Genomic DNA, 27,508 nt, shown 5'->3' with positions numbered 1-27,508 from the left:
TTTGATGTTTTTAACACGTTTAATGTCTGTTTACAGTGGAAAACTCACAACTGAAGTAAAACACAGAAAACCTGAAGTAGAGAAACAACAGCTTCAATTAAGTTGTAGTTTAATCCAGATGATCAACATCTGCCTGATGAGCATCATTTTCCTTCACAGTATTAGTTCTTAGTGACGATGATGATGGTCCTGTTCAGCCTCCTGTTCTTTAGTCAGAAACGTCGTCTCAGCTCGGTTCTGTTGGGTCTCAGTGTTTGGGTCACAACACGTTAACACCACCAAGACAAACGGGTTCTTCTGTGTCTTTTATAATTTTAATTAAATTTAAATAATATACATTAAATTATACATGGATAAATTTCCACTAGACCACTTCATTTTAAGAGGTAATTCCTAAAAGTCCTAAAAGGGTTTTTCGAAAAATACCACATATACTCAGACAGAAAATCGTTTATCCAAAGGATCAGACATTGTAACATAAGAGGTTTATAGTTTATGCTCAGAACAAACAGTCTCTATCTACACAGAAGGAGGAACCAGCACAGATGGAACAACACATTAGTTTATGTTCATCTTAAATAAAAGGGCCACTGGTTCATAACAAAATTCACATTCTGGATTCACATTCTTGACGTCACAGTAGCTTTTCACATGTTTCATTGCTTAGAAACTGTTTTCTGAGTCAGGTTGTGAATAAACCCACTGCCTCCACGTTAACTGGGAGAAGTCAGTGTTTTGGTCCCTGGTCAATTTAAACAGATTTCTCTCTGTGTTTTTGAAGAATATGCATAATGCCTTCAAACAATAAATATAACAACCGTATGCACATCATCACAGCAAATAAACAAAACAGATAAAGTATAGATGCATGTTGGAGGCTGGTAGGTTCTGTACCGTTCTATGGTACCACACATTGATTCAGATGTGTAAGAACAGTTAGAAAGGATGAGAAAGGAAACAGGTGACATGTTCCTTCTTCTCTGTGTAGAACCTTGTCAAACAACTCAAAAAGACATTATCTTCACAAAAAGCAATAATTGAAAGGTCCAGGTTTATATGTAGTGCAGGACGATGGTGTAGTGGTTACAGGCACTAAAGGTCTGGATCTTTTTCTCAGTCATCACTCAGATGTGAGAGGCTTCAGATGCTCAAAGGCTGATGGCAGCGTTCACGTCAGTGTTTACATCATAGGTATGTTCTCAGGAGCCTCTGCTTGATTTTGTCGACGGTTTCCTACACAAGACAAACATAAAATCAGTCTAGGTTTGGATGAGAGTAAAGTTTAGGACAGAGTTGATTTGGAAAACAAAGGAGAGAAAGTGTGTCCCAGTAAATAAACACAAAAATAAGTGAGGATGAAAGGATTTTGCAGGAATTGATATAACTTACTTTGACGTGTCCACCAAACTAAACCTGCTACAACACCAGCAATCAGGATAACAACGGCAGCGACGATGAGGGTGATGTGACAAGCAGTAAGAGCCGGAGGATTAGTGGGACCAGTGGGAACAGTGGACGAGGCCTTACCTGAAATGATGGATGAAATGAATAAATGGATTACACTAGATTAATCATCATTACAATACTCATAACAAAAAATAACTATAACTATGTAGATCTAAAGATTAAAAACTTTCAGGTTTCAGATCAGGTGGAGCTGCAGGTGAACAGGTCATTTGAGTTGGAGCGATGCAGACAGAGACGTGGAGGCAGAACAGCATTGTCTGCATGTTCATGAATTAGAGCAGCTTGTTTCATTCAGCAGGTCTGAGATCAGCTGTTCTGCACGTCTTCTGGTTTCAGGCTCATAGAAAGCAGCGAGTTCGCTTCTGTCTCCATGGCTCCATGTTGAACAAGTGCTGGATTTACAGACTGTGATGATGATGTTAATATGTGAATGTGAAACACAAATGAATGAAACTCATTTACTTACTGTCATCATCTCTTCCTTTTTTATCCTTTGAATCTGTTAAAAATATGTTTACAGTTAGAATTGTGCCTATAAATGATGAATGTTAGAAATTTTAAATTTTTTTAAATATTGGATTAGTGTTAATCATCATCTGGACTCACCAACAAACAGCCCAACGTTGTCCTTCTTTTGTTGTATTAGTTTGCGAACAAAACAGGTGTAATTTCCTGCGTCTGTCAGAGTCACGTTGATCAGTTTCAGTGAAATGTTTCCTTTGTGCATCTCATCGTGGAAGAGAGAAGTTCTGCCTTTAAATGTATCGTTCTGAATATCTGTGTTGTCTTTTCGACTCTCAAACTTGTGCACAACTGCTCCGTTGCGTGTCGTCCACTCCACAGTCAGAGTTGTGACATCAACCGGAGGCTCCATGTGACACGGCAGAATGACGTCATCACCAACCACTGCTTGAACTGCTTGATCAGATCCAATGACCTCTGACACTGCAGAGACAAACATGGGTTTAATTACTGTTCTGTTCCAGACGTCTCTGTTCCAACATAAAGCGTGTGACTCACCAACACTGAGCTGCACAGACGCTTCCTGCTGCACTGAGGGAAGGGAACATCTGTATGTTCCTGCATCAGACTGAGTCACTCTGGACAGTTTCAGGGAGACGTCTCCATTAGGCAGCTGATCCACAAACAGACTTGTGCGATAAGTATAATGTGGATTTTGAAGCTCATATAAAAAGCGTCCGTCCTGGTAAACATGGATGAATTCTGGCTCCAGATCAGGTCTGGTCCACTCCACCCTCATGGACTCAGCACTCAGTGGAGGTTGAAGACGACACGGTAGGATGACGTCACTACCAGGCCAGACGATGTTTGGAGTAGAACAATTCAGAACACTGGGATCTACAATAAAAGAACAACAGAAAATGAGCTGCTGCACCGATGTAGCTAAGTTTTATTTACCTTCAACGTCCTAAGAAATAAGAACTCATTCTGTACGTATGATGCTGTTACACAGAGTGTAGTCAGATATTAACAGGCTTTGTTTCTGGTTCTGTCGGTCTGATCACTCATCACATGATGTCAGGGCGTTGTAGATGACGGACCCACATGTACAGCACAACACAGCTTGAATGTGATAAAGGGAGGGTTTATTCCAGGTACAGGGTCCAAATCAGGCAGAGTCATACACAGGAGGTTAATACGAGATACAAGGTCAGGCAGAGACAGCGTCAGGGACAGGCAAGGTTGGTACACGAGAGACTGATTTACAATACCAAATCCAAAGGCCAACTTTATAACTTGCTAAACATTATAATGCTTTTATTATTACTGGTAGTGAAAAATGTTTAAAAGATTGTGTCTACAACTAAAGCAAATATACTTCAGAGCTCAGATGCTGATATTAAGTTGAAATTAATCAAACTGGCTTCATCAGGAATCACAACTTCAAGATGAACAAAGAGCAGCTGCCAAGAGAGAAGCAAATGCTTCTGGCGCATGAACGAAGAAATGGAACTCCAGCAGCAGCTGAACCCTGTCTGATTATTTGACCAGTGATGAATCTTGTTGTAAATCTTGGTTGGAACCCGTTTGCTTGTTGTGATGCCGCCTCCTCTGATCCAGCATCGTAACACAGTGACATTCGGTTTATTTTAAATGAGAAATCAGAGGCTCTACCAGATAGTGACGGATTCACTGGATGAGGATCAATTACTGATCGTCTGATCTAAACTACACAGATCAGTTAACGAAATAAAAAGGAGGAAGAAGAATGTAGGAAAACGCATATGGCAAGAAACCAAACATTTCATTAAAATGTAACAAACACCAAACTCCCCTATAAACCTAAATAAATACGCGTTTTACCTTTAAATGTGTTTAGTTGAATTTCTATATTTTTGATTGAGCTAAACTCAAATTTACAGTCGATCGAAAGTTTATTCACCTCAGGCGTCAACGAGTCTGACGCTTTAACTCACCTGAAACTTGCGCCGCCGCACAGTTAAATAAAAGTACCAGCAAATACATTAAGGCTTCATAAATAATAATTAGTCCCATTTTAGCCGATAAACTATACAGGTCTTCGTGTTTTTGTCAAGTCATGAAGGAAAAACGGTGGATTTACTTTCTCTTTCTCTTCAGTTTTTCAACGCGGAAATGCGAACGTTTCTTCACATTAACTCCACAACACGATTCTTTAGATTTAAAACATTTTACGTCCTTGTGACACAATCAGTGTGTGGCAGAATAACCGAGGCGACTGTTTCAGACCGATGACGATCTGAAGTGAACCTCCATATAGTTTATCTATAGACTTTATCCCTAAATAGTTTCCTGTTAAAACGTCACGTCGTTCAAAGTCAAACTTTCTCTTGCTTGTAATGGGAAGAATTGGGCCTTTGTGCTGTTTCTTATCCAACACAGTCGTCATGTGCTGGTTAGGTGCAATACTGAACATTCTTACACAAACAAATAATCTCTTGTGCTGACGTACATCAAGTCTAAACATCTGATGTTCCATTTGACTGACTAATAATTTATGATATGTGTTTGTCTTTTACACCCGGACTCTGGCTCCATCCTATCTGACTCCCCACCAGACCCAAGGCTGGTAAAGCCAATGCATCTTGTCTTGGAAGCTCGGTGTTCCTTCCTTTGGATAACAAGACATGACGATGCAGAAATGAGAATGTAAACATTCTCACTCACAGCGAGATAAGGTGGCGCAAACAATTCCATTGCTGCAGAGAGACATTCCACCAGAGCCAGAGAAAGGGGTTAAAAGGCAGAAGCAACTTGAGGATCGTGGGCTCTTTGCATCACACCTTCGTGGTGTGTGCACTGATCTCCCAGCTGGTTTTTGGTTTGTTGATGTGCACGATCAACATCCATGCTTTTTATTTGCTTTCCCCATTATTTTTATTTTTCTTTTTTTTAATAAATCTCACAAAAAACAACTCTTTCATCTAACTCTTTATGGGAAATTTCCACCACACGCTCCTCTAATAAATGTGTTTTTGAATGAGTAATTACTGAAACTATAACTTGTCTAATTGCTTTAAATGCTTTTATAGATTGTTACAATTAGAGCAAACCAAACTGGACAATCTAAACCTTGAAGCAGAACAAAAAGTTTACTGAATGAACAGAAACGTGACATTTGGGATGCTCTTAAACCTTAAACCTAAATAAATACGCGTTTTACCTTTAAATGTGTTTGGTTTAGTTTCTATATTTAATTTTTACACCGACACCGATTGAGCTAAACTCAAATTTACATTCGATAAAAGTTTATTCACCTCAGGCGTCAACGAGTCTGACGCTTTAACTCACCTGAAACTTGCGCCGCCGCACAGTTAAATAAAAGTACCAGCAAATACATTAAGGCTTCATAAATAATAATTAGTCCCATTTTAGCCGATAAACTATACAGGTCTTCGTTACGTGTTTTGGTCAAGTCATCAATGAAAAACTTGTGAACGGCGCATTTACTTTCTCTTTCTCTTCAATTTTTTCAACGCGGAAATGCGAACATTTCTTCACGTTAACTCCACAACACGATTCTTTAGTTTTAAAACATTTTTTGTCTTTGTGAAACAATCAGTGTGTGGCAGAATAACCGAGGCGACTGTTTCAGATCGATGACGATCTAAAGTGAACTTCCATATTATAGTCTATCTATAAACTTTATCCCTATAGTTTCCTGTTAAAACGTCACCTCGTTCAAAGTCAAACTTTTTCTCTTTCCTCTAATAAATGAGTTTTTAAACCAGTAATTACTCAAACTATAACTTGTCTAATTGCTTTAAATGCCTTTATAGATTGTTACAATTAGAGCAAACCAAACTGGACAATCTAAACCTTGAAGCAGAACAAAAAGTTTACTGAATGCACAGAAACGTGACATTTGGGATGCTCTGTGAAGGTCCAGGTTCCTGCAGACGTCACGTGACTTCACTGAGACGCTCCTGGTAGAAGGAGGTGCTGCTGACCGCAGGTTTCAGGAACTTTGAACTACTTGTTGAATCCAGTCTCATCATGGTTCTAATATCTCTGATGGACGTTTCACTTGTCGCCTTTGTATCAGATTGTTTTTTCAATGGTTCTAATAGAATCCAGCTGCTGAACTGACACAGTTTGTCCTGTTTGATTTCAGGGTTTTTTTTTATTTGTTATTTCATGTTTTTTGTAACTAATGAGACCTGAAGATCAGATTTTTCCAGCAAAGACGTTCACCTGCATTGAAGCAGCACTGAGATATTTTAGGGAGTTTACCTTTTAACGATCATCAATTAGAGCAGCAGCAACAATGTTCAGTGAAGGAACTAATTAATTATCCAATAAATACAAAAATGTTTTTATCTGCTGAAACATGAGCTTCAACGGTGACACGTTGGACCCAGATAAGATGGATTTACAGGTTTCTTAAGTTAAATGAGTTTAGATATTGACTAAATGCTGATGTCTACTATAACCTGGTTTTGGGCAGTGAGTGTTTCCTGCTCACATCAGGATGTGGTGACTGTAACATCACATTCTGCATCGGCGCATGATGGACACCGCGTCTCTCTGCCTTCTGCTCTGTGAGTCCTTTAATGCTTCCTAACGCTTCCAGCTCCACTCATCCACCAAACACACACAGGCTGCAGGTCATTGGCTGATCCTGTTGCATCCACAGAACAACCTCACATCTGTAACTTATTGTTAAAATGAATCAGGTAAAATAAAGTTAACCCAGATTAAGGACAGAAACATGGTGGTTTTAATTTATTCAGTTTTATCGAAGCTAAAACCAAATGAGCAGCAAAACTGGAGGTTTGAGACTCTTAAAAACTATAGTTACACACTTAAATAAGTTAGAGCCACAGGGTTTTTGTTTTTTTGTCTGTGGTTTCATATGTCATTTTCTGTTAAACATTAGACATGAACTGAATCAAATGGGAAGTGGAAGCAGGTTAGACACCAACCTGAAAACAACATGAGCATTAGTCAGAACCACCTCAATCTGCAGCTGAGTGTTTGTTGTGACTTCGACTTTGTGATGACGGTTCCCTCTCGTTGCTCCTTCACCCCCTGCCTGTTGCAGGCCTGGCTCAAGGGCACTACAGTGCAGCTGATGTGGGTAAGTGTGGGTTGAAGGATGATGATGAACTTGCGTCATCAGTGTCTTCTCTTCTATCCATTAACCAAAGCCTTGATTCTTATGGTCTAAATTAGAACCTGCATCGCTTTGGTTCCGTCTCTGACTCGTTGCAGCCAAACTCAGCCTCCGTCCTGACAGGTCACTCTTCTTCTGGTACGAGGAAATCATCCTGAGCTGCTCTGCACCAGGAGGCCGGAGCGACTGGAGTGTGAGGAGGAACACGTCCAAGCAGACAGTCCAGCGGTGCCAGCTGGGCTGGGCCGTCCCCAGCGGGTCCACCTGCACCATCGAGGACTCAGACCCGTCAGACACTGGAGTCTACTGGTGCGAGTCAGCGAGCGGGAACCGCAGCAACAGCGTCAACATCACAGTGACAGGTAAACGCATCACAGTGATAAGTAAACACAATACAGTGACATGTAAATGCATTGCAGTGACAAGTAAACGCATCGCAGTGACAAGTAAACACATTACAGTGACATGTAAATGCATCGCAGTGACAAGTAAACGCATCGCAGTGACAAGTAAACACAATACAGTGACATGTAAATGCATCGCAGTGACAAGTAAACGCATCACAGTGATAAGTAAACACATTACAGTGACAAGTAAACACATTACAGTGACAAGTAAATGCATCGCAGTGATAAGTAAACGCATCACAGTGATAAGTAAACGCATCACAGTGAAGTACAGTACAGTAAACGCATCACAGTGACAAGTAAATGCATCACAGTGACAAGTAAACACATCACAGTGATAAGTAAACGCATCGCAGTGACAAGTACAGTACAGTAAACGCATCGCAGTGACAAGTAAACGCATCACAGTGATAAGTAAACACATTACAGTGACAAGTAAACACATTACAGTGACAAGTAAATGCATCGCAGTGATAAGTAAACGCATCACAGTGATAAGTAAACGCATCACAGTGAAGTACAGTACAGTAAACGCATCACAGTGACAAGTAAACGCATCACAGTGACAAGTAAACGCATCACAGTGACAAGTAAACACATCACAGTGATAAGTAAACGCATCGCAGTGACAAGTACAGTACAGTAAACGCATCGCAGTGACAAGTAAACGCATCACAGTGATAAGTAAACGCATTGCAGTGACAAGTAAACGCATCACAGTGACAAGTACAGTACAGTAAACGCATCGCAGTGACAAGTAAACGCATCACAGTGACAAGTAAACGCATTACAGTGACAAGTAAATGCATCGCAGTGATAATTAAACGCATCACAGTGATAAGTAAACGCATCACAGTGATAAGTAAACACATTACAGTGACAAGAACAGGACAGTAAACGCATCGCAGTGACAAGTAAACGCATCACAGTGATAAGTAAACGCATTGCAGTGACAAGTAAACGCATCACAGTGACAAGTACAGTACAGTAAACGCATCGCAGTGACAAGTAAACGCATCACAGTGACAAGTAAACACATCACAGTGATAAGTAAACGCATCACAGTGACAAGAACAGGCCAGTAAACGCATCACAGTGACAAGTAAACGCATCACAGTGATAAGTAAACGCATCGCAGTGACAAGTAAACGCATCACAGTGACAAGTAAACGCATCACAGTGATAAGTAAACGCATCACAGTGACAAGTTCAGTACAGTAAACGCATCACAGTGACAAGTAAACGCATCACAGTGACAAGTTCAGTACAGTAAACGCATCGCAGTGACAAGGAAATGCATCACAGTAACAAGTTCAGTAAACGCATCGCAGTGATAAATAAATGCATCACAGTGATGCATTTGTTTATCACTTAATTTATTATTTATCTGCGCCCACGTCAGACTTCTCAGCGTCGTTCTACAAAGACGGGGTTTTCATTGGAACCGAGGACAAAGGGAAGAAGCTGCTTCGCTCCGTCTCCACGTCTGATGAAGGCTTCTACCAGTGTGAACACCCGTCACAGGGAAAGTCACCGCAGAGCTGGCTGAGAGTCAGGAGTCAGTACTGGGTCATACTGGGTCATACTGGGTTCAAACTGGGTCATACTGGGTCATACCTGTTTCATACTGGGTCATACTGGGTCATACTGGGTCATACTGGGCTCATCCTGAGTTCATACTGGGTCATACTGGGTTCATACTGGGTCATACTGGGTTCATACTGGGTCATAATGGGTTCATACTGGGTCATACTGGGGTCATAATGGGTTCATACTGGGGTCATACTGGGTCATACTGGGCTCATACTGGGCTTATACTGAGTCATAATGGGTTCATACTGGGTTCATACTGGGTCATACTGGGCTTATACTGAGTCATACTGGGCTCATACTGGGTTCACACTGGGTCATACTGGGTCATATGGGCTTATACTGGGTCATACTGGGTTTATACTGGGCTCATACTGGGTCATATTGGTCTTATACTGAGTCATAATGGACTCACACTGGGTTCATACTGGGTCATACTGGGTTCATACTGGGCTTATACTGGGATTATACTGGGTTCATACTGGGCTTATACTGAGTCGTAATGGGCTCATACTGGGTTCATACTGGGTCATACTGGGCTTATACTGGGCTTATACTGAGTCATAATGGGCTCATACTGGGATCATACTGGGGCCATACTGGACTCACACTGGGTTCTCCTTCCAGACCGACCTCAGACCGCGGCCCCCACTACTTTTCCTCCTCCTCCTCCTCCTCCTGTTGTGCCTTGGCTGGTGTCCGGCGTCCTGCTGTTCGTCCTCTACACCTTCGTACTGGTTCTGGCCGTTTACACGTACCGAAAGTGGGCTAAAAGTACGGAACGCCTCAGAAACTGACCTGACGTTCATGCTGCGTTTACAGTGATCATTAACCGTGTGTGTTCTTCCTGCAGATCGAGCTGAAGCTAAAAGAGGGTCTTCTCACCACAGCCTGAGATGAAACACAAAGGAAACAGTGGAGCATTAAGCTTCTGTTCATCTGCAAGTGACAATTTTTATAGATGAAGCTCAGTTACTGTAACAGAACAGAAGTCAACTTCCTATTGTGAATATTTTGATGATATTTGTCACTTGTTACCAGTAGAAACCTCAGTGATGTTGAAGCTCTTTGACTAAATTGTGGCCTTTTATTGACTAAATGTAAAGATTTCAATCTACTTCTCTAAGTTTTGTATGTTTTTAACAGTTGTTGTAACCTTTTGACTGAACCAATAACAGACGAGCCAGTTTAATAAAGCGACAAAATGTGACTCTGTTAATGTAGAGAAGTCGAGAACATCACCAGACAGCTGTGCACAGATGTTCCCTTTAAATGTCAGGCTGACTTTTTACCTTTTTTAGATATATTGTATTGTATGTGTTTAGATGTACTGTATTTAGATATATTGTGTATACTACTCCCTTCTCCCCCCACGCCGGTGGTCTCATCCACTTTCCAAGCTCGGGTCCTCTACCAGAGGCCAGGGAGCTTGAGGGTTCTGCGCAGTATCCTTGCTGTTCCTAGGACTGCACTTTTCTGGACTGAGATGTCGGATGTTTTTCCAGGGATCTGTTGTAGCCACTCCTCCAGTTTGGGGGTCACAGCCCCTAGTGCTCCGATCACCACAGGCACCACTGTGGCCTTCACCTTCCAAGCCTTCTCCAGTTCTTCTCTGAGCCCTTGGTATTTCTCTAGTTTCTCATGTTCCTTTTTCCTGATGTTGCCATCGCTTGGTATTGCATATTCCATAAAAAATTAAAAAACAACAAAACGAAACCATAAACAGTAAATATAACACTGAACAATATGTCATTGAGCTTGATTTAACAATTCGCAATTGATTTAACAATATCTTCACTTCTCTGGACCATGAAACTAAATCTAAATCTACTAAATCACATTTCTTATGTCCGACTGTTTCAGATTAATGTCAAGTCATTAAAAGCTGAAGATGAGTGAGTGACTTAGAAAACACCTTTCACTCACCTGTAACCTGTGCTGCTGTAATAAAAACCAACACAAGCAGCGTTAACTGCAACTTCAGGTGTTACTATGAGCAGCTGGCTGTTTGAAACTTGCCTTGACTTTAGTTTGATAAATGTGGAAATGCACAAACACAAACCAGAGTGTTTACTGACTAAGAGAATCACTAATTTTCCCTTTTTTCAGATTTAAAAGCATTTTCGTGAACCATCAAAATAAAAGTTTTAGTTGTTAAATCAAAAGATAAATAAAAGGTTTGATGCATAATTACACACTAACGCTGTTCTAGGAGAAGTAAACGTTCACCTCAGAGGTCCTGGGTTCGATTCCTGGGGCGGACCGGGTTCCTGTCTGTGTGGAGTTTGTATGTTCTCCCCGTGTTTGTGTGGGTTCTCCCCGACTTCTTTCTACGGTCCAAGAACATGCCTTGGGTTAAATTGCCCATATGTGTGAGTGTGTGTGTGAGTGTGTGTGTGAATGGTTGTCTGTCTGTGTGTACCTTCTGCTCTGTGAGGAATGTCTGTTCTTCAGCTCATTGTAGTATTGAATAAATGAATGAGGCCTTTAGAATAAACCGCATGGTGGTGACTCATGTTTGAAGCAGCTGTTCTCCTTCATCACACGGAGGCCCACGCCACTGCTCCTCCTCCTGGAGCTAAAAGACACAGGCTAGGATCCACAGAGGAGACAGATTAGTCAGGTGTGAGTCTGCAGGAGTCATTTATTGTCATCACATGTCAAGACTCAGTATTAGTTTACATTGTGTCAAAGCAGTGAGTGTTTGTTTTAGGTTAAAAATATCAGCAAATATACCGTATTTTTTGCCATATAAGATGCACCTATATTTTAAAGGAGGAAAATCTAGAAAAAAAGATTCTGAACCAAATACTTTGGTAAAATATTGTATATCAACTGTATAAAAGTTATCAGCAGTTTAAGAACAATTGTATGCCAAACATGTAACACAAACAGTCAGTAAAGTCACCATTGCCCCTCACTTGTCATCACCATCACTGTTCCAGTGCAACATTGCCCCCACATTAGTAATACCGTAATAGCCAGTAACACTGCCCCCACATTAGCAGGAATAGCGAGTAACATAGCATGGCCGCTCCTCACCTGCTGCTGACAATCCGCGTATGGTGGGATCGACGAGCAGAGGGCGTGATGACATCAGCGCGCACCGCCGGGTGTACCAAGATGGCCGACGGCCCCGGAGCTAGACCGAAGCCGCGGCCCTTCCTATGGCGGTGACCGCGCTCCGCGGATCTCTGCATTCACCGTATAAGACGCACCATCTTTTCCCCTTCAGTTTTGCGAAAAAAAGTGCTTCTTATACGGCGAAAATTACTACTAGTACTTTAGAGTTAACTTCTTACAATCATCTACCACTGAAGCGTTCACAGAGATATGTGGACACTTTTCTCTGTCAGTGTCTCATCACAGCCAATAATAATTCCCATGTGAACTCTGTCTGGAGCTCAGTGCTGTATATTTATATATTTATTTCTACAGTTTATAAATCGCATCTCAACACTTCAGTGTCACACAAGTTAAAGCTGATTCAATGTCTCTCGTCCTCTGCTGTGATTTTATTGGTTCCCTTTTCTTGCCCCATTTCATCATTTACTGTTAAATGCTGTGAGTTCTAATCTTCTGATCACCTACTTTCTTCATTGATTTTTCTTTTACTTTAACTCATTTTAGTTTGATGTATTTATTATTGGCCTTTTTCAGAGATGATCAACTCCTCCACTGTTTTTCATGCTGAGCCACTTTAACAAAACCTGTTTCACTTGTGTTTCACTTTGCCATCATAGAGAGAGATCAACACACAGGCACCTTTTCCTTTGTACAACAGCTTCATTGATAAAAACAAAAAGACAACTTTTCTGACTGATGTGTAGCATTAATAAAGTCTCACCCCGTGTCTCATCATTTATAAACGCTGGACCTCCTTTCACTTTTAAATCACTGTATTACTTTATCCTATTCTTAATTAGGGGAGCAGACTCTCAGCAAACGCCCCCTCTCTCCTCCGGTAGCTTTTTGGGGGATCCCAAGGTTTTTTCCAGATCCAGATCAGCTGAGACATTGCCCGTCGCTATTTCGTGACGTCATCGCGTAGGCGTGTCTCGCGATGCTTTATAAATTGAACAGAAAGGCGGCTGGTTTGTTTCTATTGAGCGTCTGTAAAATGGACCGTAAAGAACCGAGTCACACGTTCTCGTTGTGGATCCTGGTTTTTGTTTTCTTCGTCTCTTCACCACCTGAAGGTAAAATCATTCACTCACTAACCAGGTTAATTTGACTCAACGTGTTGATCTGGATCATTACAAACTGCTGTAACCTCGTTGTTGATGCGTTAATTTTATATGGATTTTATAGAAGTCGATTTGATCGAATCGACCTCGATCTACGGTTTTATCGGCCGATGTTGGCTTGGCTTCATACAGTGATCTGAAAACGATAACAAGGTTGGATAATTTGTGCTCAGTCACATCGTTAAGATTGAGAAATTCAGCGTTATAAAGATGAACGAAAATAAGATCCCGTTATTACTGACACCCGTGAATAACAAGCATGACTGAGACTCACTAATCAGCTGATGGAGTCATACTCTGATAATGAACAATGATTCTGATACAAACGCCTTTGTGTCAGATGACTCTGAGGGAAGGAAATATAATGATTTAAATTTTCCTCTTTCCTGATTCAGCAGGTGACTTGTTTTCCTTCAGTCATGTGTAAACAGGAGTATTTACCTAATGGATTCTGAAGATGAATCCATAGAAGGCTGTGTATTTGCTGTTTTCCTGCAGCTCAGGCTGTGGTGATGGCTTCTCCTCGCCTCATCTCCTCGGCCCCGGGTGATGACGTGGTGCTGCGCTGTCACCTGGAGCCTCCGGTCGACATACAGGCTCTGACGGTGGAGTGGTCCAAACCCGACCTCCAGCCCGACCCGTGGGATCCGCTGAGGCGGGTCCAGTACGTGCACGTGCACCGTAACGGAGGCGAAGTGACAGACATGAAGCTCAGGTCGTACGCTGGGAGGACGGAGCTGCTCACGGAGCAGCTGAGACATGGGAACGTATCCCTGAAGATCCTCAACGTGACGCTGGCAGACGCAGCCAGATACAGATGCTTCATCCCCAAGTTAAAGAGCGCAGTGAGGGAGGCCACGGTGCAGCTGGTGGTCGGTGAGAACGCGTCACGTTCACATGAAAACGTCTAACGGTTCCTCATGTTAAGGTAAAGTTTAAATATTAAGTTTGAGGACGTCTTTTTCCTCCTAGATCCATATTTGATTAAACCCTCAACAACAGAGACGCCTCTGGATCCCAGAAACCTCACAACCCAAGAACCACAGGACCAAACAAATGCTGCAGGTCAGAAAACAGGAACGTGTCTGAAGGTTGTTCTCGTCAATTGTTTTTCAGCTACTGGAGCTTTTGTGTCTTTTCACAGCAGGAGGTCGGTCCAGTCTGGGCATTCTTGCAGCGTCATTCTGTGTCCTTGAGCTGCTTGGTGGAGTGTGTTTGTGGCGTCATTATAAAAAAAACAGCTTAAAAGACGTGAGTAGGAAATAAACAGAACACGTCCCATGTGGTCACGCAGCCTGTTGGTTTATTGGCTTTTTGATTCTTTGTCCAGGACTCCAGAAGAACCCGGGATCCTGCGTAAGGACTAGTTGAGTGTCATTAGGGATTTAAATCAGTTTTTATACCAGGGACCCAGTGATGGTTGATACCAAAAAGCAGCAAACTGTCCTGTTGAGGACCTGTCCGCTCAACGTGATAATGAGATGCAACCAGACGACATCTGTGATGTTTATGGGTCAAAGGGCTTCAGTCAGCAGGCTGATGTTCAAGCAGTTTATCATTACATCATGTCTGTGGATTCAACAAAAAGACTTCTTCCACAGATTATTAACATCCACCAGAGTCGTTTCTGGTCGGAGCCTTTGTGGGTCAGAGATGATGGACACTACACCACTCAAACACGTTTAAGATGCAGCTGTTGATTCATTGTGATTCATCCTTGTTAGTGTTTCATGTGTGTTAAACCTGTGGGAGTGTGTTGGCCTCGTAACAGACCGACGTCCTGTGAAGGAGCCTTTGTTTCATCCATGAAGAATGAGTTAAGTTTTATATGACGCAGACTTGGATTCAATCACTGTTGTTTATATGTGATAGCAGCGGTTGTGTAGTTTGGGGATTTTCCAGGTTGATCTGTCTGACGTTCCCCAAACCAACCACACTGAAAGCACCTGTGTTACCAAAAGAACACCTGCGTAGACGCAGCTGCTTTAGGTCTTTTCTTCGTAAAACCTAAATGAGCCTGAGGCCTGGATCCAACTACTGTAGCCTCTGTCCATAGGGAAACAATGACTCCACCAGGCTGTGATTCACTCAATTCTTCTTCTTTGTTAAAACATTTACACTTTTTCCCTGTTTGGCCTCCTGCTCATTATTCTGACTGTTGGTGCATATCTTTATAGACAACAGCATAAAAAAGTGTAGGTTAGAAACAAACTAAATAAATTATTATCTTGGCTTATGTTCAGTTGTTCATTGTCAAACATAACTTTTTATTTGAATGCATCCATAACACAAGTATATTTCATTGATTCATACTTGTATAAAGATAAAACTAAAATGTAAAATGTGCATGTGGCCAGTTTTATTTTTTAATTAAAATTACTGCAGACTTTGCTCGGGCAGTCACTTCCTGTCTTGCTCGAGGGCACTGTGGCAGTTTGCTGCTGTCGGTGAATATTAGATCATCGAAGGTTTATTTATCTCAGTTGACAGATTTACACCAGCCAGGTGGACCAGCACCAACAGAACTCCCCAGTCGTGAGAAGGACGTAAGTGACAGTAAACAGAACTGGAGACTGGGACTGGTCACAGTCTGTTTCCAGGGACCAATAACCAATTTGGAAAAGCCAATACAGACTCAATCGAATTAAGTTAGTTGAAGGGTGAACTCCGTACCATAGCCGACTCAAATCACCAGTGCTGCAAAACCATGTACAAATAATCACAGACAACGACCAATTAAATTATGAACCTTTTATTAAACAATTAAGAGTGAGAGAGAGAGAGAGAGAGAGAAGAAAGGAGGTAGAGCGCCCCCCTAATGCCAAAAAGTGACTGTCTGCCAGAAATTGGTTTCCGCACGCGGGAGCGCGCATCGCCTCGTTAAGACAATCCTCCAAGAGTGACAAATATTTGCCGATGTTGCGCTTCAAATGCTCTTGGGTGTTTTATTGTGAAGGTCCGACGACTGGCCCCGCCCCCGGTTTCCCTTTTTCTTATTTCGTTTTGAAAGTAGAGAAAAGAAGAATCAGTATATCGCAAATGTGTTTTACCGATTTACGTAAGCGAAACACAGCATAAAAAGTCGTTATTCAATTTTCATTTTACACATGAATAATGAATTGCACTTCAACCGCGGACCAGCTTCACTTTCGCTTTCTCTTCAGCCCCGTGACCAATGCGAGTGAGAGGCGTCGGCAAGTCACGTGATCGCCGAGCTGCTTGTCTGCAGTTTAAAGGGGCTGGTTGTTTAAATATGTCAAAGCTTCATTAAGATGGAAAACGGACTTAACATCTATAAGATAGATGATTCACATTACAGATATTTGTAATGTATTCATGACAAGTCAATACAGTAAGTAAAGATATCCACAACTACATTTTGACACAGAGTCACATCCAATCAAAATATGACTGCGGTCAAGTGAGCCGTCGTTCGTTCATCCGTCGTTCAGCCAGCCGCGCTTCAAAAACGTCTTGCGCCCGTATTACGCGCTTTACAGCAGAGCACAAAACACGCTCGTCGCGACTTCCTCTTAATAGCGAGACGTCAGGCTGTTCAAAATATGGAAATCTACGAAACAAAATTTTGCATATATAGAAAAACTGTCGCCTAATAAAGATCTCTGCACTTTTACTGTAAAATTAAGCATTTATTAGTATTTAAAAATACCATGTCATACTGTAAAACCTTTATAATTATTAACTTAACTTTGATGCATAGTTCCAGGCTCAGACCACTTTCCCCCTGATCTACTAGAGATGTATTATCACAACACAAATATTCATGTATTTTTACTGTATAGTTTAGGATTTATTAGTATTCAAAACTACCATGTCATACTGTAATACAGTCAACTTTGATGATTAATAACTTGACTTTGGTGCATAGTTCCAGGCTCAGACCACTTTCTCCTTATTCTACTAGATGTGTACTATCACCACACAAAGATTCATGTATTTTTACTGTATAGTTTAGGATTTACCAGTACTTGAAAGTACTATGTCATACTGTAATACAGTCAACTTTGATGATTATTAATTCGACTTTGGTGCATAGTTCCAGGCTCAGACCACTTTCTCCTTGTTCTACTAGATGTGTACTATCACCACACAAAGATTCATGTATTTTTACTGTATAGTTTAGGATTTACCAGTACTTGAAAGTACTATGTCATACTGTAATACAGTCAACTTTGATGATTATTAATTCGACTTTGGTGCATAGTTCCAGGCTCAGACCACTTTCTCCTTGTTCTACTAGATGTGTACTATCACCACACAAAGATTCGTGTATTTTTACTGTATAGTTTAGAATTTATTAGTATTCAAAACTACCATGTCATACTGTAATACTCTATGGGCCTTATATTCAACTATGATGATGAATAACTTGACTTTAGTGCATAATGCCAGGCCCAGATTATGTCACTTTTCATATAAAAAACTGAGTGAGGCTAAGCACACACACATTAAATCCTCTTATTAACATCTGTAAGGACTCCAAAGTGTGACTTTTAATTTTGAAACTAAATGTTTAATATTTAATATAAAGTCATTGAACAGTCAAAAACTGAATATTTATGTGTGAAACATACATTAACGTGGTGGAGGAGTTTGTGTGCCTGAATGACCCCAGGAGCTATGTTGTCGGGGGCTAAATGTCTCCCAAGGCAAACAGGTCCTGGGCTGAACTGGAGGAAGTGTCCGGAGAGAGGGAAGTTTGGAGTTTGCTTAGACTGTTGCCCCCGCGACCCGCCCCCAGAAAAAGCGGTTGAAAATGGATGGATGCTGAAATCTTTATTTGTTCTCATTAAACCATTTCCCATGTCTGGAGTTTGTTTTATCAAAGTTATTGCCGTCTCTGTTCTTACACATTGTAATATCTAGTTTTGAACACTAAAATGTAAATACAAAATGTATATAACCAAATATTCAGGATTAGATTTAATGCAATTATTCTCTCTTCACAATACAGACTTAAAACAATAAAAAATAAAATTACACACTACACTGTTTGTAGTGCAGTACTTATTGGTTTTATGCTTGACTGTAAGGGCCATATTTCAGCATAACATGGTACTACTAAAATCCTAAACTATACAGTAAAAGTACACAGATCTTTGTGGGGTGATAGTACATCACTAGTAGAACAAGGGGAAAGTGGTCTGAGCCTGGAACTATGCGCCAAAGTCAAGTTATTGATCATCAAAGTTGACTGTATTACAGTATGACATAGTACTTTCAAGTACTGCTAAATCCTAAACTATACAGTAAAAATACATGAATTTTTGTGGGGTGATAGTACACATCTAGTAGAACAAGGGGGAAGTGGTCTGGGCCTGGAACTATGCACCAAAGTCTAGTTATTAACGATTAAAGTTGACTATACGGCCCATACAGTTACAGTTTGAACTGGTAGTTTTGAATACTAATAAATCCAAAACTATACAGTAAAAATACATGAATCTTTGTGTGATGATAGTACACATCTAGCAGAAATAGGAGAAAGTGGTCTGAGCCTGGAACTATGCACCAAAGTCAAGTTATTAATGATCAAAGTTGACTGTATTACAGTATGACATGGTAGTTTTGAATACTAATAAATCCAAAACTATACAGTAAAAGTACACAGATCTTTGTGGGGTAATAGTACACCTCTAGTAGAACAAAGGGAAAGTGGTCTGAGCCTGGAACTATGCACCAAAGTTAAGTTATTAATTATAAAAGTTTCACAGTATGACATGGTAGTTTTAAATACTAATAAATGCTTAATTTTACAGTAAAAGTATACAGATCTTTATTAGGCGACAGTTTTTTCTATATATGCAATAGTTTGTTTCGTATTTTTCAATATTTTGAACAGACCAGACGTGTCGCTATGAAAAGAGGAAGTCGCGACGAGCGTGTTTTGTGCTCTGCTGTAAAGCGCGTAATACGGGCGCAAGACGTTTCTGAAGCGCGGCTGAACGACGGATGAACGAACGACGGCTCACTTGACCGCAGTAAAATATGTTCAACGGTCAGACATCAGTGTGAGCAGCTCTTCTCCAAAACTGGAGCTGTAGTGAGAAGCAGATTAAAGACACGTTCTGTGGAAGCGTTTCTAAAATAAAAGCCTTTGTAGTAATGTAATATATTATTATTATGCACAGAAAAACACAATTACACACCTTTGATTAAATACCTTTAATTTAAGAATAAAACATGCTCCGTGATAACGTATCAGTGAGGGTTTGGTCAGTTTGCTCTGGTGCAGTTCTCACACACAACCAGCAGATGCCGCTGTTCTGACTGTGTCAAATGATGCAAATGAGCAATGTGTCGATTTCAGCCCAACAGTGAAAGAAATTGCTCAGTGATTCATGAGGCTTCGATTTCGCCATCTCTACATTTTACATCTTTTTGACACAATCAGTATGAGACAGAATAACTTCCGTTTCAGGACAATGATGATCTAAAGTGAGCTTCCATTTAATCTATTATATTCTATCTTTAATCTATACTATTTATCCCTAAATAGTTTCCTGTTAAAACGTCAGGTTCAAAGTCAAACTTTGTCTCAGTTCTCATCAAGATTGTTTTTAAAACGTCTCCAACCAGTAATTACTGAAACCATAACTTTTTAAATGGCTTACAAATTTATAAGATTCTTACAATTAGACCAAACCAAACTGGACAACTTAAACCTTAAAGCAGAAAAGAAAGTTCAATGCTCTCACAGTGAAACCTGATGGACCCCGTACCTGCAGCATCACGTGACTCCAGTGAGAAGCTCCTGGTAGAAGGAGATGCTGCTGCAGGTTTCATGAACTTTCACTAAAGTCTACTTGTTGAATCCAGTCTCATCTTGGCTCTGATTAGTGATGGGAAGTTCAGCTCTTTTCAGAGAGCCGTCTCTTTGGACTCCTTAAATTTTTGTAGGCCTTTATTCTACCATAACTGAATTAATTTAATTAATGGGTTGTGTTGAAAACCATTTTATGTGCAGTGTTTTCTTGAAAAGCTTCATAAATGATTAGTTTTGCGCATTTATTTGACTACAAAACCATTCTTTTGTTTAATATTTTAATCAAACATTGGACAAAACTGAAAATAAATCCACGGAACTGAACTAGAACTAAACTCAAACAAACAGTTTTATAACAACCTTATAATTGCCTAGTTTTGTGCATTGATTCTGTTTCAAAACAGTTCTTCCTTTAAATATTTTAATCAAACATTTTTATTTAAAAACTGCAAACAAATCCACAGAACAGAACCAATGTCAAGAAAACAGCATTATTGTCCTCAGTGAAGGCTGGCATTCAAAAAAATGCCTCAGCTTAGATGAACTGATCCGATTTCTTCTCTCAGTAAGTATCAGTAATGTTTTTGCTGTTGCTGAAGAACAAAAACAAAGTTTTGAGCTCAGTCTGAGCAGCGAAAGAGGAAAAACCTCTTCTCATTGACTTCAAAGCATAAGCTCTAATATCTGTGACATAGCTTTTACTTGTCGCCTTTGTATCAGATTAGGTCAGATAACACTGGTTCTAATAGAATCCAGCTGCTGAACTGACACGTTGTGTTCTGTTTGTTTTCAGATCTTGTTAATTCCTATTTCTTGTAACTAATGAGACCTGAACTTCTGGGTTTACCAACAAAGACGTTCACCTGCATTAAAACAGTGCTGAGTTATTTTAGGAATTTAGATCATCAACCATCAAACTCGTAGCTCAGTTGGTAGCGTGTCGACCTCGGAAGGCAAAAGGTCTGCGGTTCGATCCCCCGCCTCGGCATCAGGTGTGTCCCTGAGCAAGACACTTCGCGCTAGCTCCCCGAGCGCCGCTCATGTGGCAGCTCACTGCTCCCCCAAGGGGGATGGGTCAAATGCAGAGAATGAATTTCCCCACTGTGGGACTATTAAGGGTTAATTTCTTTTTCTTTCTTCTTCTAAAACAATGTTTGACCAGTGAATAGTTTATGAAGTAATTCATTTTCCAGTTAGTTTAACAATAGATCAAATGCAATTTTTTATCTTCTGACACGTGAGCTTCAACAGTGACAAATTAAATCTAGAGAAGCTGGATTTACACATATCACAAGTTAAATACAATAAACAGCGTTGATGCCAGCGAAACCCCCAGCTAAACAAACAGTGGGAGACTTCAACAGACTACATTGGATGTAACATGTTGAAGTATAAACAAAAGCAAGACAAGCTAACAAATGATGTAGCTAAGTGCTAGCTACAAACTGCAGGCCGATTAGTGTTTGATAATTGCAACTGAGAATAGCTTTAATCAGACACGTGTCAGGAGGAGAACCACTGTGCTCACTGTGGTCTCACCCAGTGACATTTGGGTTCCACAGCCGTTGTCCTCTGACCTTCTCTAACATTGGTTCTACATTTTCATATCCCACTCGTTCCTTCTTTACAACTCAGATGCGCTAATCATACTGTGACAGCACATTGTGTGAGCTCCAATGACACTGTCCTCCATCATCACAGCCTGTTCCCCCTGTATGAATTCATATGTTAATTATATATAAATATTGTATCTAAAATTATATTATCAATTGTGTTCACTAAATCACAATTTCATTTTTGTATTTGTTAATTGTATCTCTTGAGTCATTCTTTTTTTAAATGATTTATTAATTTCCTCTGAGACCTGTGTTTTTTCCATAATCTTCCAATCATCTCTCTCCGCTCTCATGGTGCTGATAAAAATGCTCCTGGTAGGTTGTGTGGGAAAGCGTGGCTCACGCTGTTTTTATATTCTCTCTCTCTCTTGTTTATGTTGTTGCTTTGCAGCGTTTATTTTTAAGTCTTGTAAGGTTCATATAGGTTTTATTTCACATGACAGTTAGCTGGAGGTGACTTATGCTGCAGGAAGTTTAGCAACTGTTGAGTGTAGAACTTTATAGTCAGATGTGATGGAGACAGACTGTTTGTCTTCTGGAGGTTTGTTAAATCTTATGTTTTAAATCACACTTAGCATCTCACCTCATGCACCTTCTCTGTCCCCTCCTCCACCTCCATACAATGCTATTTTACTGCTCTCATTGTAACAGAATGGAAACAAATCAGCCTGTCATCATTGGCTTGATCTTATTGTAGAGCGTCATTAAAATTGAAATTTATGTAAAAAATTCATTTTTTCTCATTCAGCATTTTGTTATTGGTTGCATGCAGACAGGCTAAAACGTGATAAATATGCATGTACATTTATAAAAGTTATTTTATGGCGTTGTTAAATTTTAATAAATGGCTTTACAACATTTACACAAAATGAGCTTGATGCACATCATGACCCATCACTTATCAGCTTATCAGTGATGATTTAATCAATACTATGTGGTTTTCCAGTTTTCCAAAATGTGACTATAAGTGAGCTGTGATAAAAACATTTATTAATTTATTATATAGGTAGGTATTAGGTATATATTTACCTAATTGTTGGATTTTATCTTGTAGAGAATAAATGAAGCTTCATAGAGAAACAGAAACGATAAAAACACTTTATTTTGGTATTTGGTCATTTTGGAAGCCTTCTCCATAGTAATAATTATTGAATAAACATTGCTGTTCATTCATGTAGCTGTAACGTTGCCACTCTTGTTGTAATAACTGGTGGTGGGTTTGGCGTCCTGCTGATGGCTGCACCGTCCTGTCCCCTCTTTGCGTCCACAACAACCTGACGTCTGCTGGTTTTGCAGAGCAGCAGGACAAACTCTGTCCTTGACTCCACCTCCACCTGATAGACTGAAAGGCTGAGGACGAGGTGACAGCAGCACAGGTCACGTACAGAGGAAGGAAGCAAAGACTGAAGACGCTGGATCAGTCAGACCAGAGGGAGGAAGCTTCTCTTACAAACACTCTGATAAACTCTGATGAGTTTAAACAGTCAGACAAGAGACTGAAACAGAAAGTACAGAGTGAGAACTTTGATCTAAGTGTAACCCAGGTTAAGGTTAGGGGTGGAAAATTCCTCTGCTCCTTGAATGGCTCACGTGATGTCACGTGACAAGCGCCCAATCACGTTCAGCATAGCGCCACATACAACACGTTCAGCAAAGCCGGAACTGTGACCCAGATCAGCTGTTAGAACATGACTGTTGTCTGAGTTCATCGGGTGTCATGGTTGGTGCGAGCCCCACGTTCGGCCTGAAGAGTAACTGCTGGTGAAGCTTGTATCGAACAAGGGTTCATTACTGTGACACCTGGTGGTCAACAAACGCGTTGCAGCTTGAAGTTACTGTAATGAACGGCTTTTATTATGGTTGCAAACTCAACCTGACGCCTTTTTATTAATAGCATTTGACATTTTTGTCTAATAGCATTTTGATGCTGTGAGCAAAATACACGTAAATGTGATTAAATCTGCGTGTAAAAATATATGTGATTGATTTAATTAAATTAACATTTGTTGTGTAAACATGTGCTTCTATGTGATTTTGTTTTGCTTGTGCCTTCATGATATAGAGCCCAGCTGAACTAATAATATTATTAGCCCTAATACTGTATATTAGGTGTCACAAACACTTTCCTCCACCCGCTCCACCCGCCTGCACTCGCCTCCACCTCTTTTCACACTCACCATCATGCTGCAGCTTCTTCACCTCAGCCGCTGCAGCCTCACTGTTCTATCTCTGGTTTAGACTCATGTGTTCTGTCTTACACAAACCTCCACCTCTCCAGCTGCTCCTCCACCTGCTCTCTGCTCTCACTGCAGATCACAATGTTGCAGACTTTACTCTGCTGCATCTCAATGGAGAGTGACAGTTGCCATGAAGTTCATGTGTTTTCCAAATGTCTGTGCTGCACACACATAATGTGCATGTTAACAGTCCAGTGCATCTCATCTGACTTCACAGTCACAACACAGACGATACAGTACTTGTTTGTTTCTCTGTCTGACTGTGGTCAGAGTCAGGAAGTGGGTTGATTCAGAGCCAGTACAGACGACAGCATCAAGATGGAGATCACGTCCTTCTACCCTCTGATGTGTAAGACATGATGTTTGTAGTTTATACTTTACCTGCTCCTCATGTTATTGTTGTACTCTTTAATTGTCACTCATGCTTTGTGTATTAGTGGTTTTGTATTTGAAATTTGCAGAAAAAGGAAAATTTTTCTTTTACATGATCTGTGACCAAAAATTATCACAGTTTGCTTTTTGATTTGTTATTTATTGGAGCCTAGTTTTGTCCTGAACTTAGTTTTTTATGGAAACGTTATGGATTTTCCTGCATTTTTCTGTAAGTTAAGTTTCCTAAACACTGAACAAATGCTGACTGCAGCCACTAATGTTCTTAGCATCGTTAGCTTTATAACTATAACGGACGCTGCTGATGGTTGTTCATGCGTGGTTCATGCAGTGACTCATATGATCCACATTAGGTAAAACACACATCCACTGGTCTCAGGTTAAAGTCGTGTGTAGCGGCTGTTTAAGCACAGAGGGAGCGGCTGACGCGTCTCTTCCTGTTTGACCTGCAGCAGCCATACTGAGCATCCAGCCGGACCGGACGCAGTTCTTTCGCTACGAGAAGCTCAGTGTGAGCTGCTCCGCGTCGGGGAACGTCGTGGCCTGGACAGTGAAGAGGAACGTGTCGACTGGGTCTGACCTTTCATGCGGCGCTGACTGGGGCCGCTGGGATGGATCCCAGTGCCTCATTCGCAGCCTGTACCCAGCAGACACTGGGCTTTACTGGTGTGAGTCTGAGTCTGGGGAGAGCAGCGACGTCCTCAGCATCACGGTGAATGGTGAGAGTGAAACAGTGCAGCTGCTGCTGAATGATTATGGGATGTATTTTAATACAGCGGTCAGACTGTTTGAGGCTTTGCTTATTTCAGCTTCACTCACCCAAATGTGGGTGCTCTGGTTCATGTTTATTGTTGCATGGCTCAGTTGAAGCATCGGATCCACACAGACCTGATGCGTTTAAACTCCCTGGAGAATAACATGATCGACCCATTAATGCAGCGTGATCAGGTTCTGTGGCTGCAGATCGGAACCAGTCACCAGCTCCTCACTCACCACGAGGTCTGAAGGTTCTGCTGAAATGCCAGCGTTCAGACCAAACACTGCTCCACATCTGGATTAAGTCTATCAAATTCTCGCTGACATTAGATTCGTGATTATGATTATACACAGTCCATCACTTGAAATATCAAACTTGAGGTGAAATTATTTCACAATGCTCTAAAATAAGTGGTGGCACAAACTTGAATTTTCATGCAAACTTTGGTCTGGAAGCAAGAAGAAGTAAATTCTCTTCTTAATGTACAATAAATGAACAAGTGAACTGTGAAATACAAACACTGTTATTTATGACATGATTCAAATCAGACATCAAAGCACTGAACAGAAAAGCAGAGACGTGATGGTTTGTTTGTGTCTGTGGGTTTGATGATGTCCCACAGTCTGAAACAACAAAGTGGAGATACATGATTAAACTAATTTAATGGGCCTCATGTTGAGCCTTTTTGTGTTGTAACAAACTGTTAAAGGCTGGAGAACGTCCGACTGAACGTCTGTGCTTTGTGTTTCAGCCGATGACGTGATCCTGGAGGTTCCGTCGCTTCCTGTGAAGGAGGGAGACACAGTGACTCTTCGCTGTTCACACAAGCAAAGACATGCAGCGTTTTCCACCTCAGACTTCAAAGCCACCTTCTATAAAGACGGTGTTTTCATTGGGACGGAGCCTGAAGGAACCGTCCTGCTTCCGTCCGTGTCCACATCGGACCAAGGTTTCTACAGGTGTGAGCATCCGTCAAAGGGGAAGTCGCCTCAGAGTCACCTCAGAGTCACAGGAGACGTCCAAGGTGAAACCCTGAACCCGTTCAGTGTGAGGAGGTTCTGGTCCAGAGCAGCAGGAACCTCTGTGGACTGGATGAAAAACCAGTTTGATCTCACACATCAAACAAACATCAACACGCACGCAGAGACACACATGCAGACACACGCACGCACGCACGCACGCACGCACGCACACACACACACACACACACACACACACACACACACACACACACACACACACACATACCTTGCTCTACACAGATCTCATCTATCTGATAGTGAAGCTGCTGTTTTAACTCCAGGCATTTTGTTTTGTCTTGTTCTTCTTTCATGTCTGTGAATCAGCTGACGATGTTTTCTGTTTTTACAGTCACACATCGTTTCCAGACCATTCGCTCGTCGTTCCTGTCTCCGTCTACGATCGCGTGCGTCGTCCTGCTGCTCGTCCTCTACACACTCGTTATAATAGTGTGTGTCTACGGGTTCGTGAGGTGGACGCGAGGTGAGAACGCGCCTAAAGCTGCTGCTGATCCCAAGGATCAGTGAACTGAAGCACAAAGTCACTTTAAAGTCAACATGAATGAAGCCTATTGACCTGTGAAGCAAACTAACGACAGCCAGCGGTGAGGACTATAAACAGTCTGACCTAAACTGAGGCTCTGCAGAAGTTGCATGTTGCCATGGCGATGGCTGAGTGACTAATACAGTGAAATAGTGCTGGAGTAAACAGGAAGTGAAGCTAAAGTAACTTTAAGCCTCCACGAAGCTGCAGCCTCAGAGCGAAGCTCAGCACAGACAGATGTGACATTAATGAGCAGTTAAGACGGTGACGATGGGAAAAAGCCTGATGACAAAACGTTTGTGCTTCTTCTGCAGCTCGAAGGGAAAACAGACGAGCTTCAGTCGGTCGTCTCATATAAGAACGAAGAGGAGAACGATGATGAAGAAAAAGCAAAATGTTGTTTTTGTTCTTCAGTGTTTTTATTGTTTATGATAATAATAACTGTCGCACTGGATATTTACTATTTCTGTATTAAATCAGTAAACAACACACACACACACACACACACACACACACACACACACACACACACACACACACACACACACACAATGAGAGAAGAGAGTTATTACAATAAAATCTGTTATCAACAATTCTAATGAGAACCTTGAAGTTACAGTTCAGGCTGAAGGTTCTGGTCTGATTCTTATTCCTGCTGTGTTTCTGCTTTGATCTTGTTCAGCTTGTCTGACCAGAAGAGCCGCTCGTCCAAAAAAAGATCCTTGTGCTACAAAAAGTAAAACCCTTCATGACAAGAAATGAAAATAAAACATGTTTCATGTTTTTAACATGTTTAATGTTTATTTACAGTACACTTATAAAAATGGGAA

At 41.1% G+C, this 27,508-nt stretch overlaps 4 protein-coding genes and 1 long non-coding RNA gene across 7 annotated transcripts in view; 4 read left to right on the top strand and 1 right to left on the bottom strand.

The window, feature by feature from the left end:
• Nucleotides 1–5,552, bottom strand: LOC114868977 (myelin-oligodendrocyte glycoprotein-like). The gene is made up of 6 exons (XM_029172708.3): nucleotides 3,906–5,552; nucleotides 2,488–2,826; nucleotides 2,074–2,412; nucleotides 1,934–1,966; nucleotides 1,390–1,527; nucleotides 1–1,233 (listed from the first exon to the last, which is right to left on the bottom strand). Exons 1-6 carry the CDS (start codon nucleotides 3,982–3,984, stop codon nucleotides 1,181–1,183), a joined length of 981 nt encoding a protein of 326 aa, XP_029028541.1. The 5' UTR covers nucleotides 3,985–5,552; the 3' UTR covers nucleotides 1–1,180.
• The window catches only part of LOC129605077 (uncharacterized), a 51,660-nt gene continuing 25,660 nt past the window's right edge, over nucleotides 1,509–27,508 (top strand). Inside the window, exon 1 of the long non-coding RNA XR_008696567.1 lies at nucleotides 1,509–1,671. This is a non-coding gene — a long non-coding RNA (uncharacterized LOC129605077). The remainder of the gene's footprint in view (nucleotides 1,672–27,508) is intronic.
• The window catches only part of LOC129602938 (uncharacterized), a 32,217-nt gene continuing 10,607 nt past the window's right edge, over nucleotides 5,899–27,508 (top strand). The window contains exons 1-6 of one of the 2 annotated variants that reach the window (XM_055514095.1): nucleotides 5,909–6,509; nucleotides 7,013–7,048; nucleotides 7,183–7,446; nucleotides 8,894–9,049; nucleotides 9,709–9,855; nucleotides 9,935–10,026. In XM_055514095.1, the coding sequence (XP_055370070.1) occupies nucleotides 6,476–6,509; nucleotides 7,013–7,048; nucleotides 7,183–7,446; nucleotides 8,894–9,049; nucleotides 9,709–9,855; nucleotides 9,935–9,981 (684 nt within the window). In that variant the 5' untranslated portion in view covers nucleotides 5,909–6,475 and the 3' untranslated portion in view covers nucleotides 9,982–10,026. Of the gene's footprint in view, nucleotides 6,510–7,012; nucleotides 7,049–7,182; nucleotides 7,447–8,893; nucleotides 9,271–9,708; nucleotides 9,856–9,934; nucleotides 10,027–27,508 lie in introns of those variants that run through there. The other variant, XM_055514086.1, reaches the window with a different exon arrangement.
• LOC114869259 (myelin-oligodendrocyte glycoprotein-like) lies at nucleotides 13,133–15,719 on the top strand. 2 transcript variants are annotated; one of them, XM_029173331.3, is made up of 5 exons: nucleotides 13,133–13,280; nucleotides 13,827–14,204; nucleotides 14,301–14,393; nucleotides 14,476–14,579; nucleotides 14,659–15,719. In XM_029173331.3, exons 1-5 carry the CDS (start codon nucleotides 13,145–13,147, stop codon nucleotides 14,686–14,688), a joined length of 741 nt encoding a protein of 246 aa, XP_029029164.2. In that variant the 5' UTR covers nucleotides 13,133–13,144; the 3' UTR covers nucleotides 14,689–15,719. The 2 variants fall into 2 exon arrangements, with proteins under 2 accessions (XP_029029164.2, XP_029029157.2); XM_029173324.3 differs by having other exon boundaries at nucleotides 14,473–14,579.
• LOC114869167 (low affinity immunoglobulin gamma Fc region receptor II-like) lies at nucleotides 24,194–27,466 on the top strand. The gene is made up of 5 exons (XM_029173112.3): nucleotides 24,194–24,317; nucleotides 24,811–25,077; nucleotides 25,867–26,139; nucleotides 26,487–26,618; nucleotides 26,993–27,466. The coding sequence occupies exons 1-5, from the start codon at nucleotides 24,287–24,289 to the stop codon at nucleotides 27,034–27,036; spliced, it is 747 nt and encodes a 248-aa protein (XP_029028945.1). The 5' UTR covers nucleotides 24,194–24,286; the 3' UTR covers nucleotides 27,037–27,466.

This window comes from Betta splendens, chromosome 2 (genome assembly GCF_900634795.4).
Source record: "Betta splendens chromosome 2, fBetSpl5.4, whole genome shotgun sequence".
Lineage (NCBI taxonomy): Eukaryota > Metazoa > Chordata > Actinopteri > Anabantiformes > Osphronemidae > Betta > Betta splendens.
This window is presented reverse-complemented; position numbering and strand designations above follow the sequence as displayed.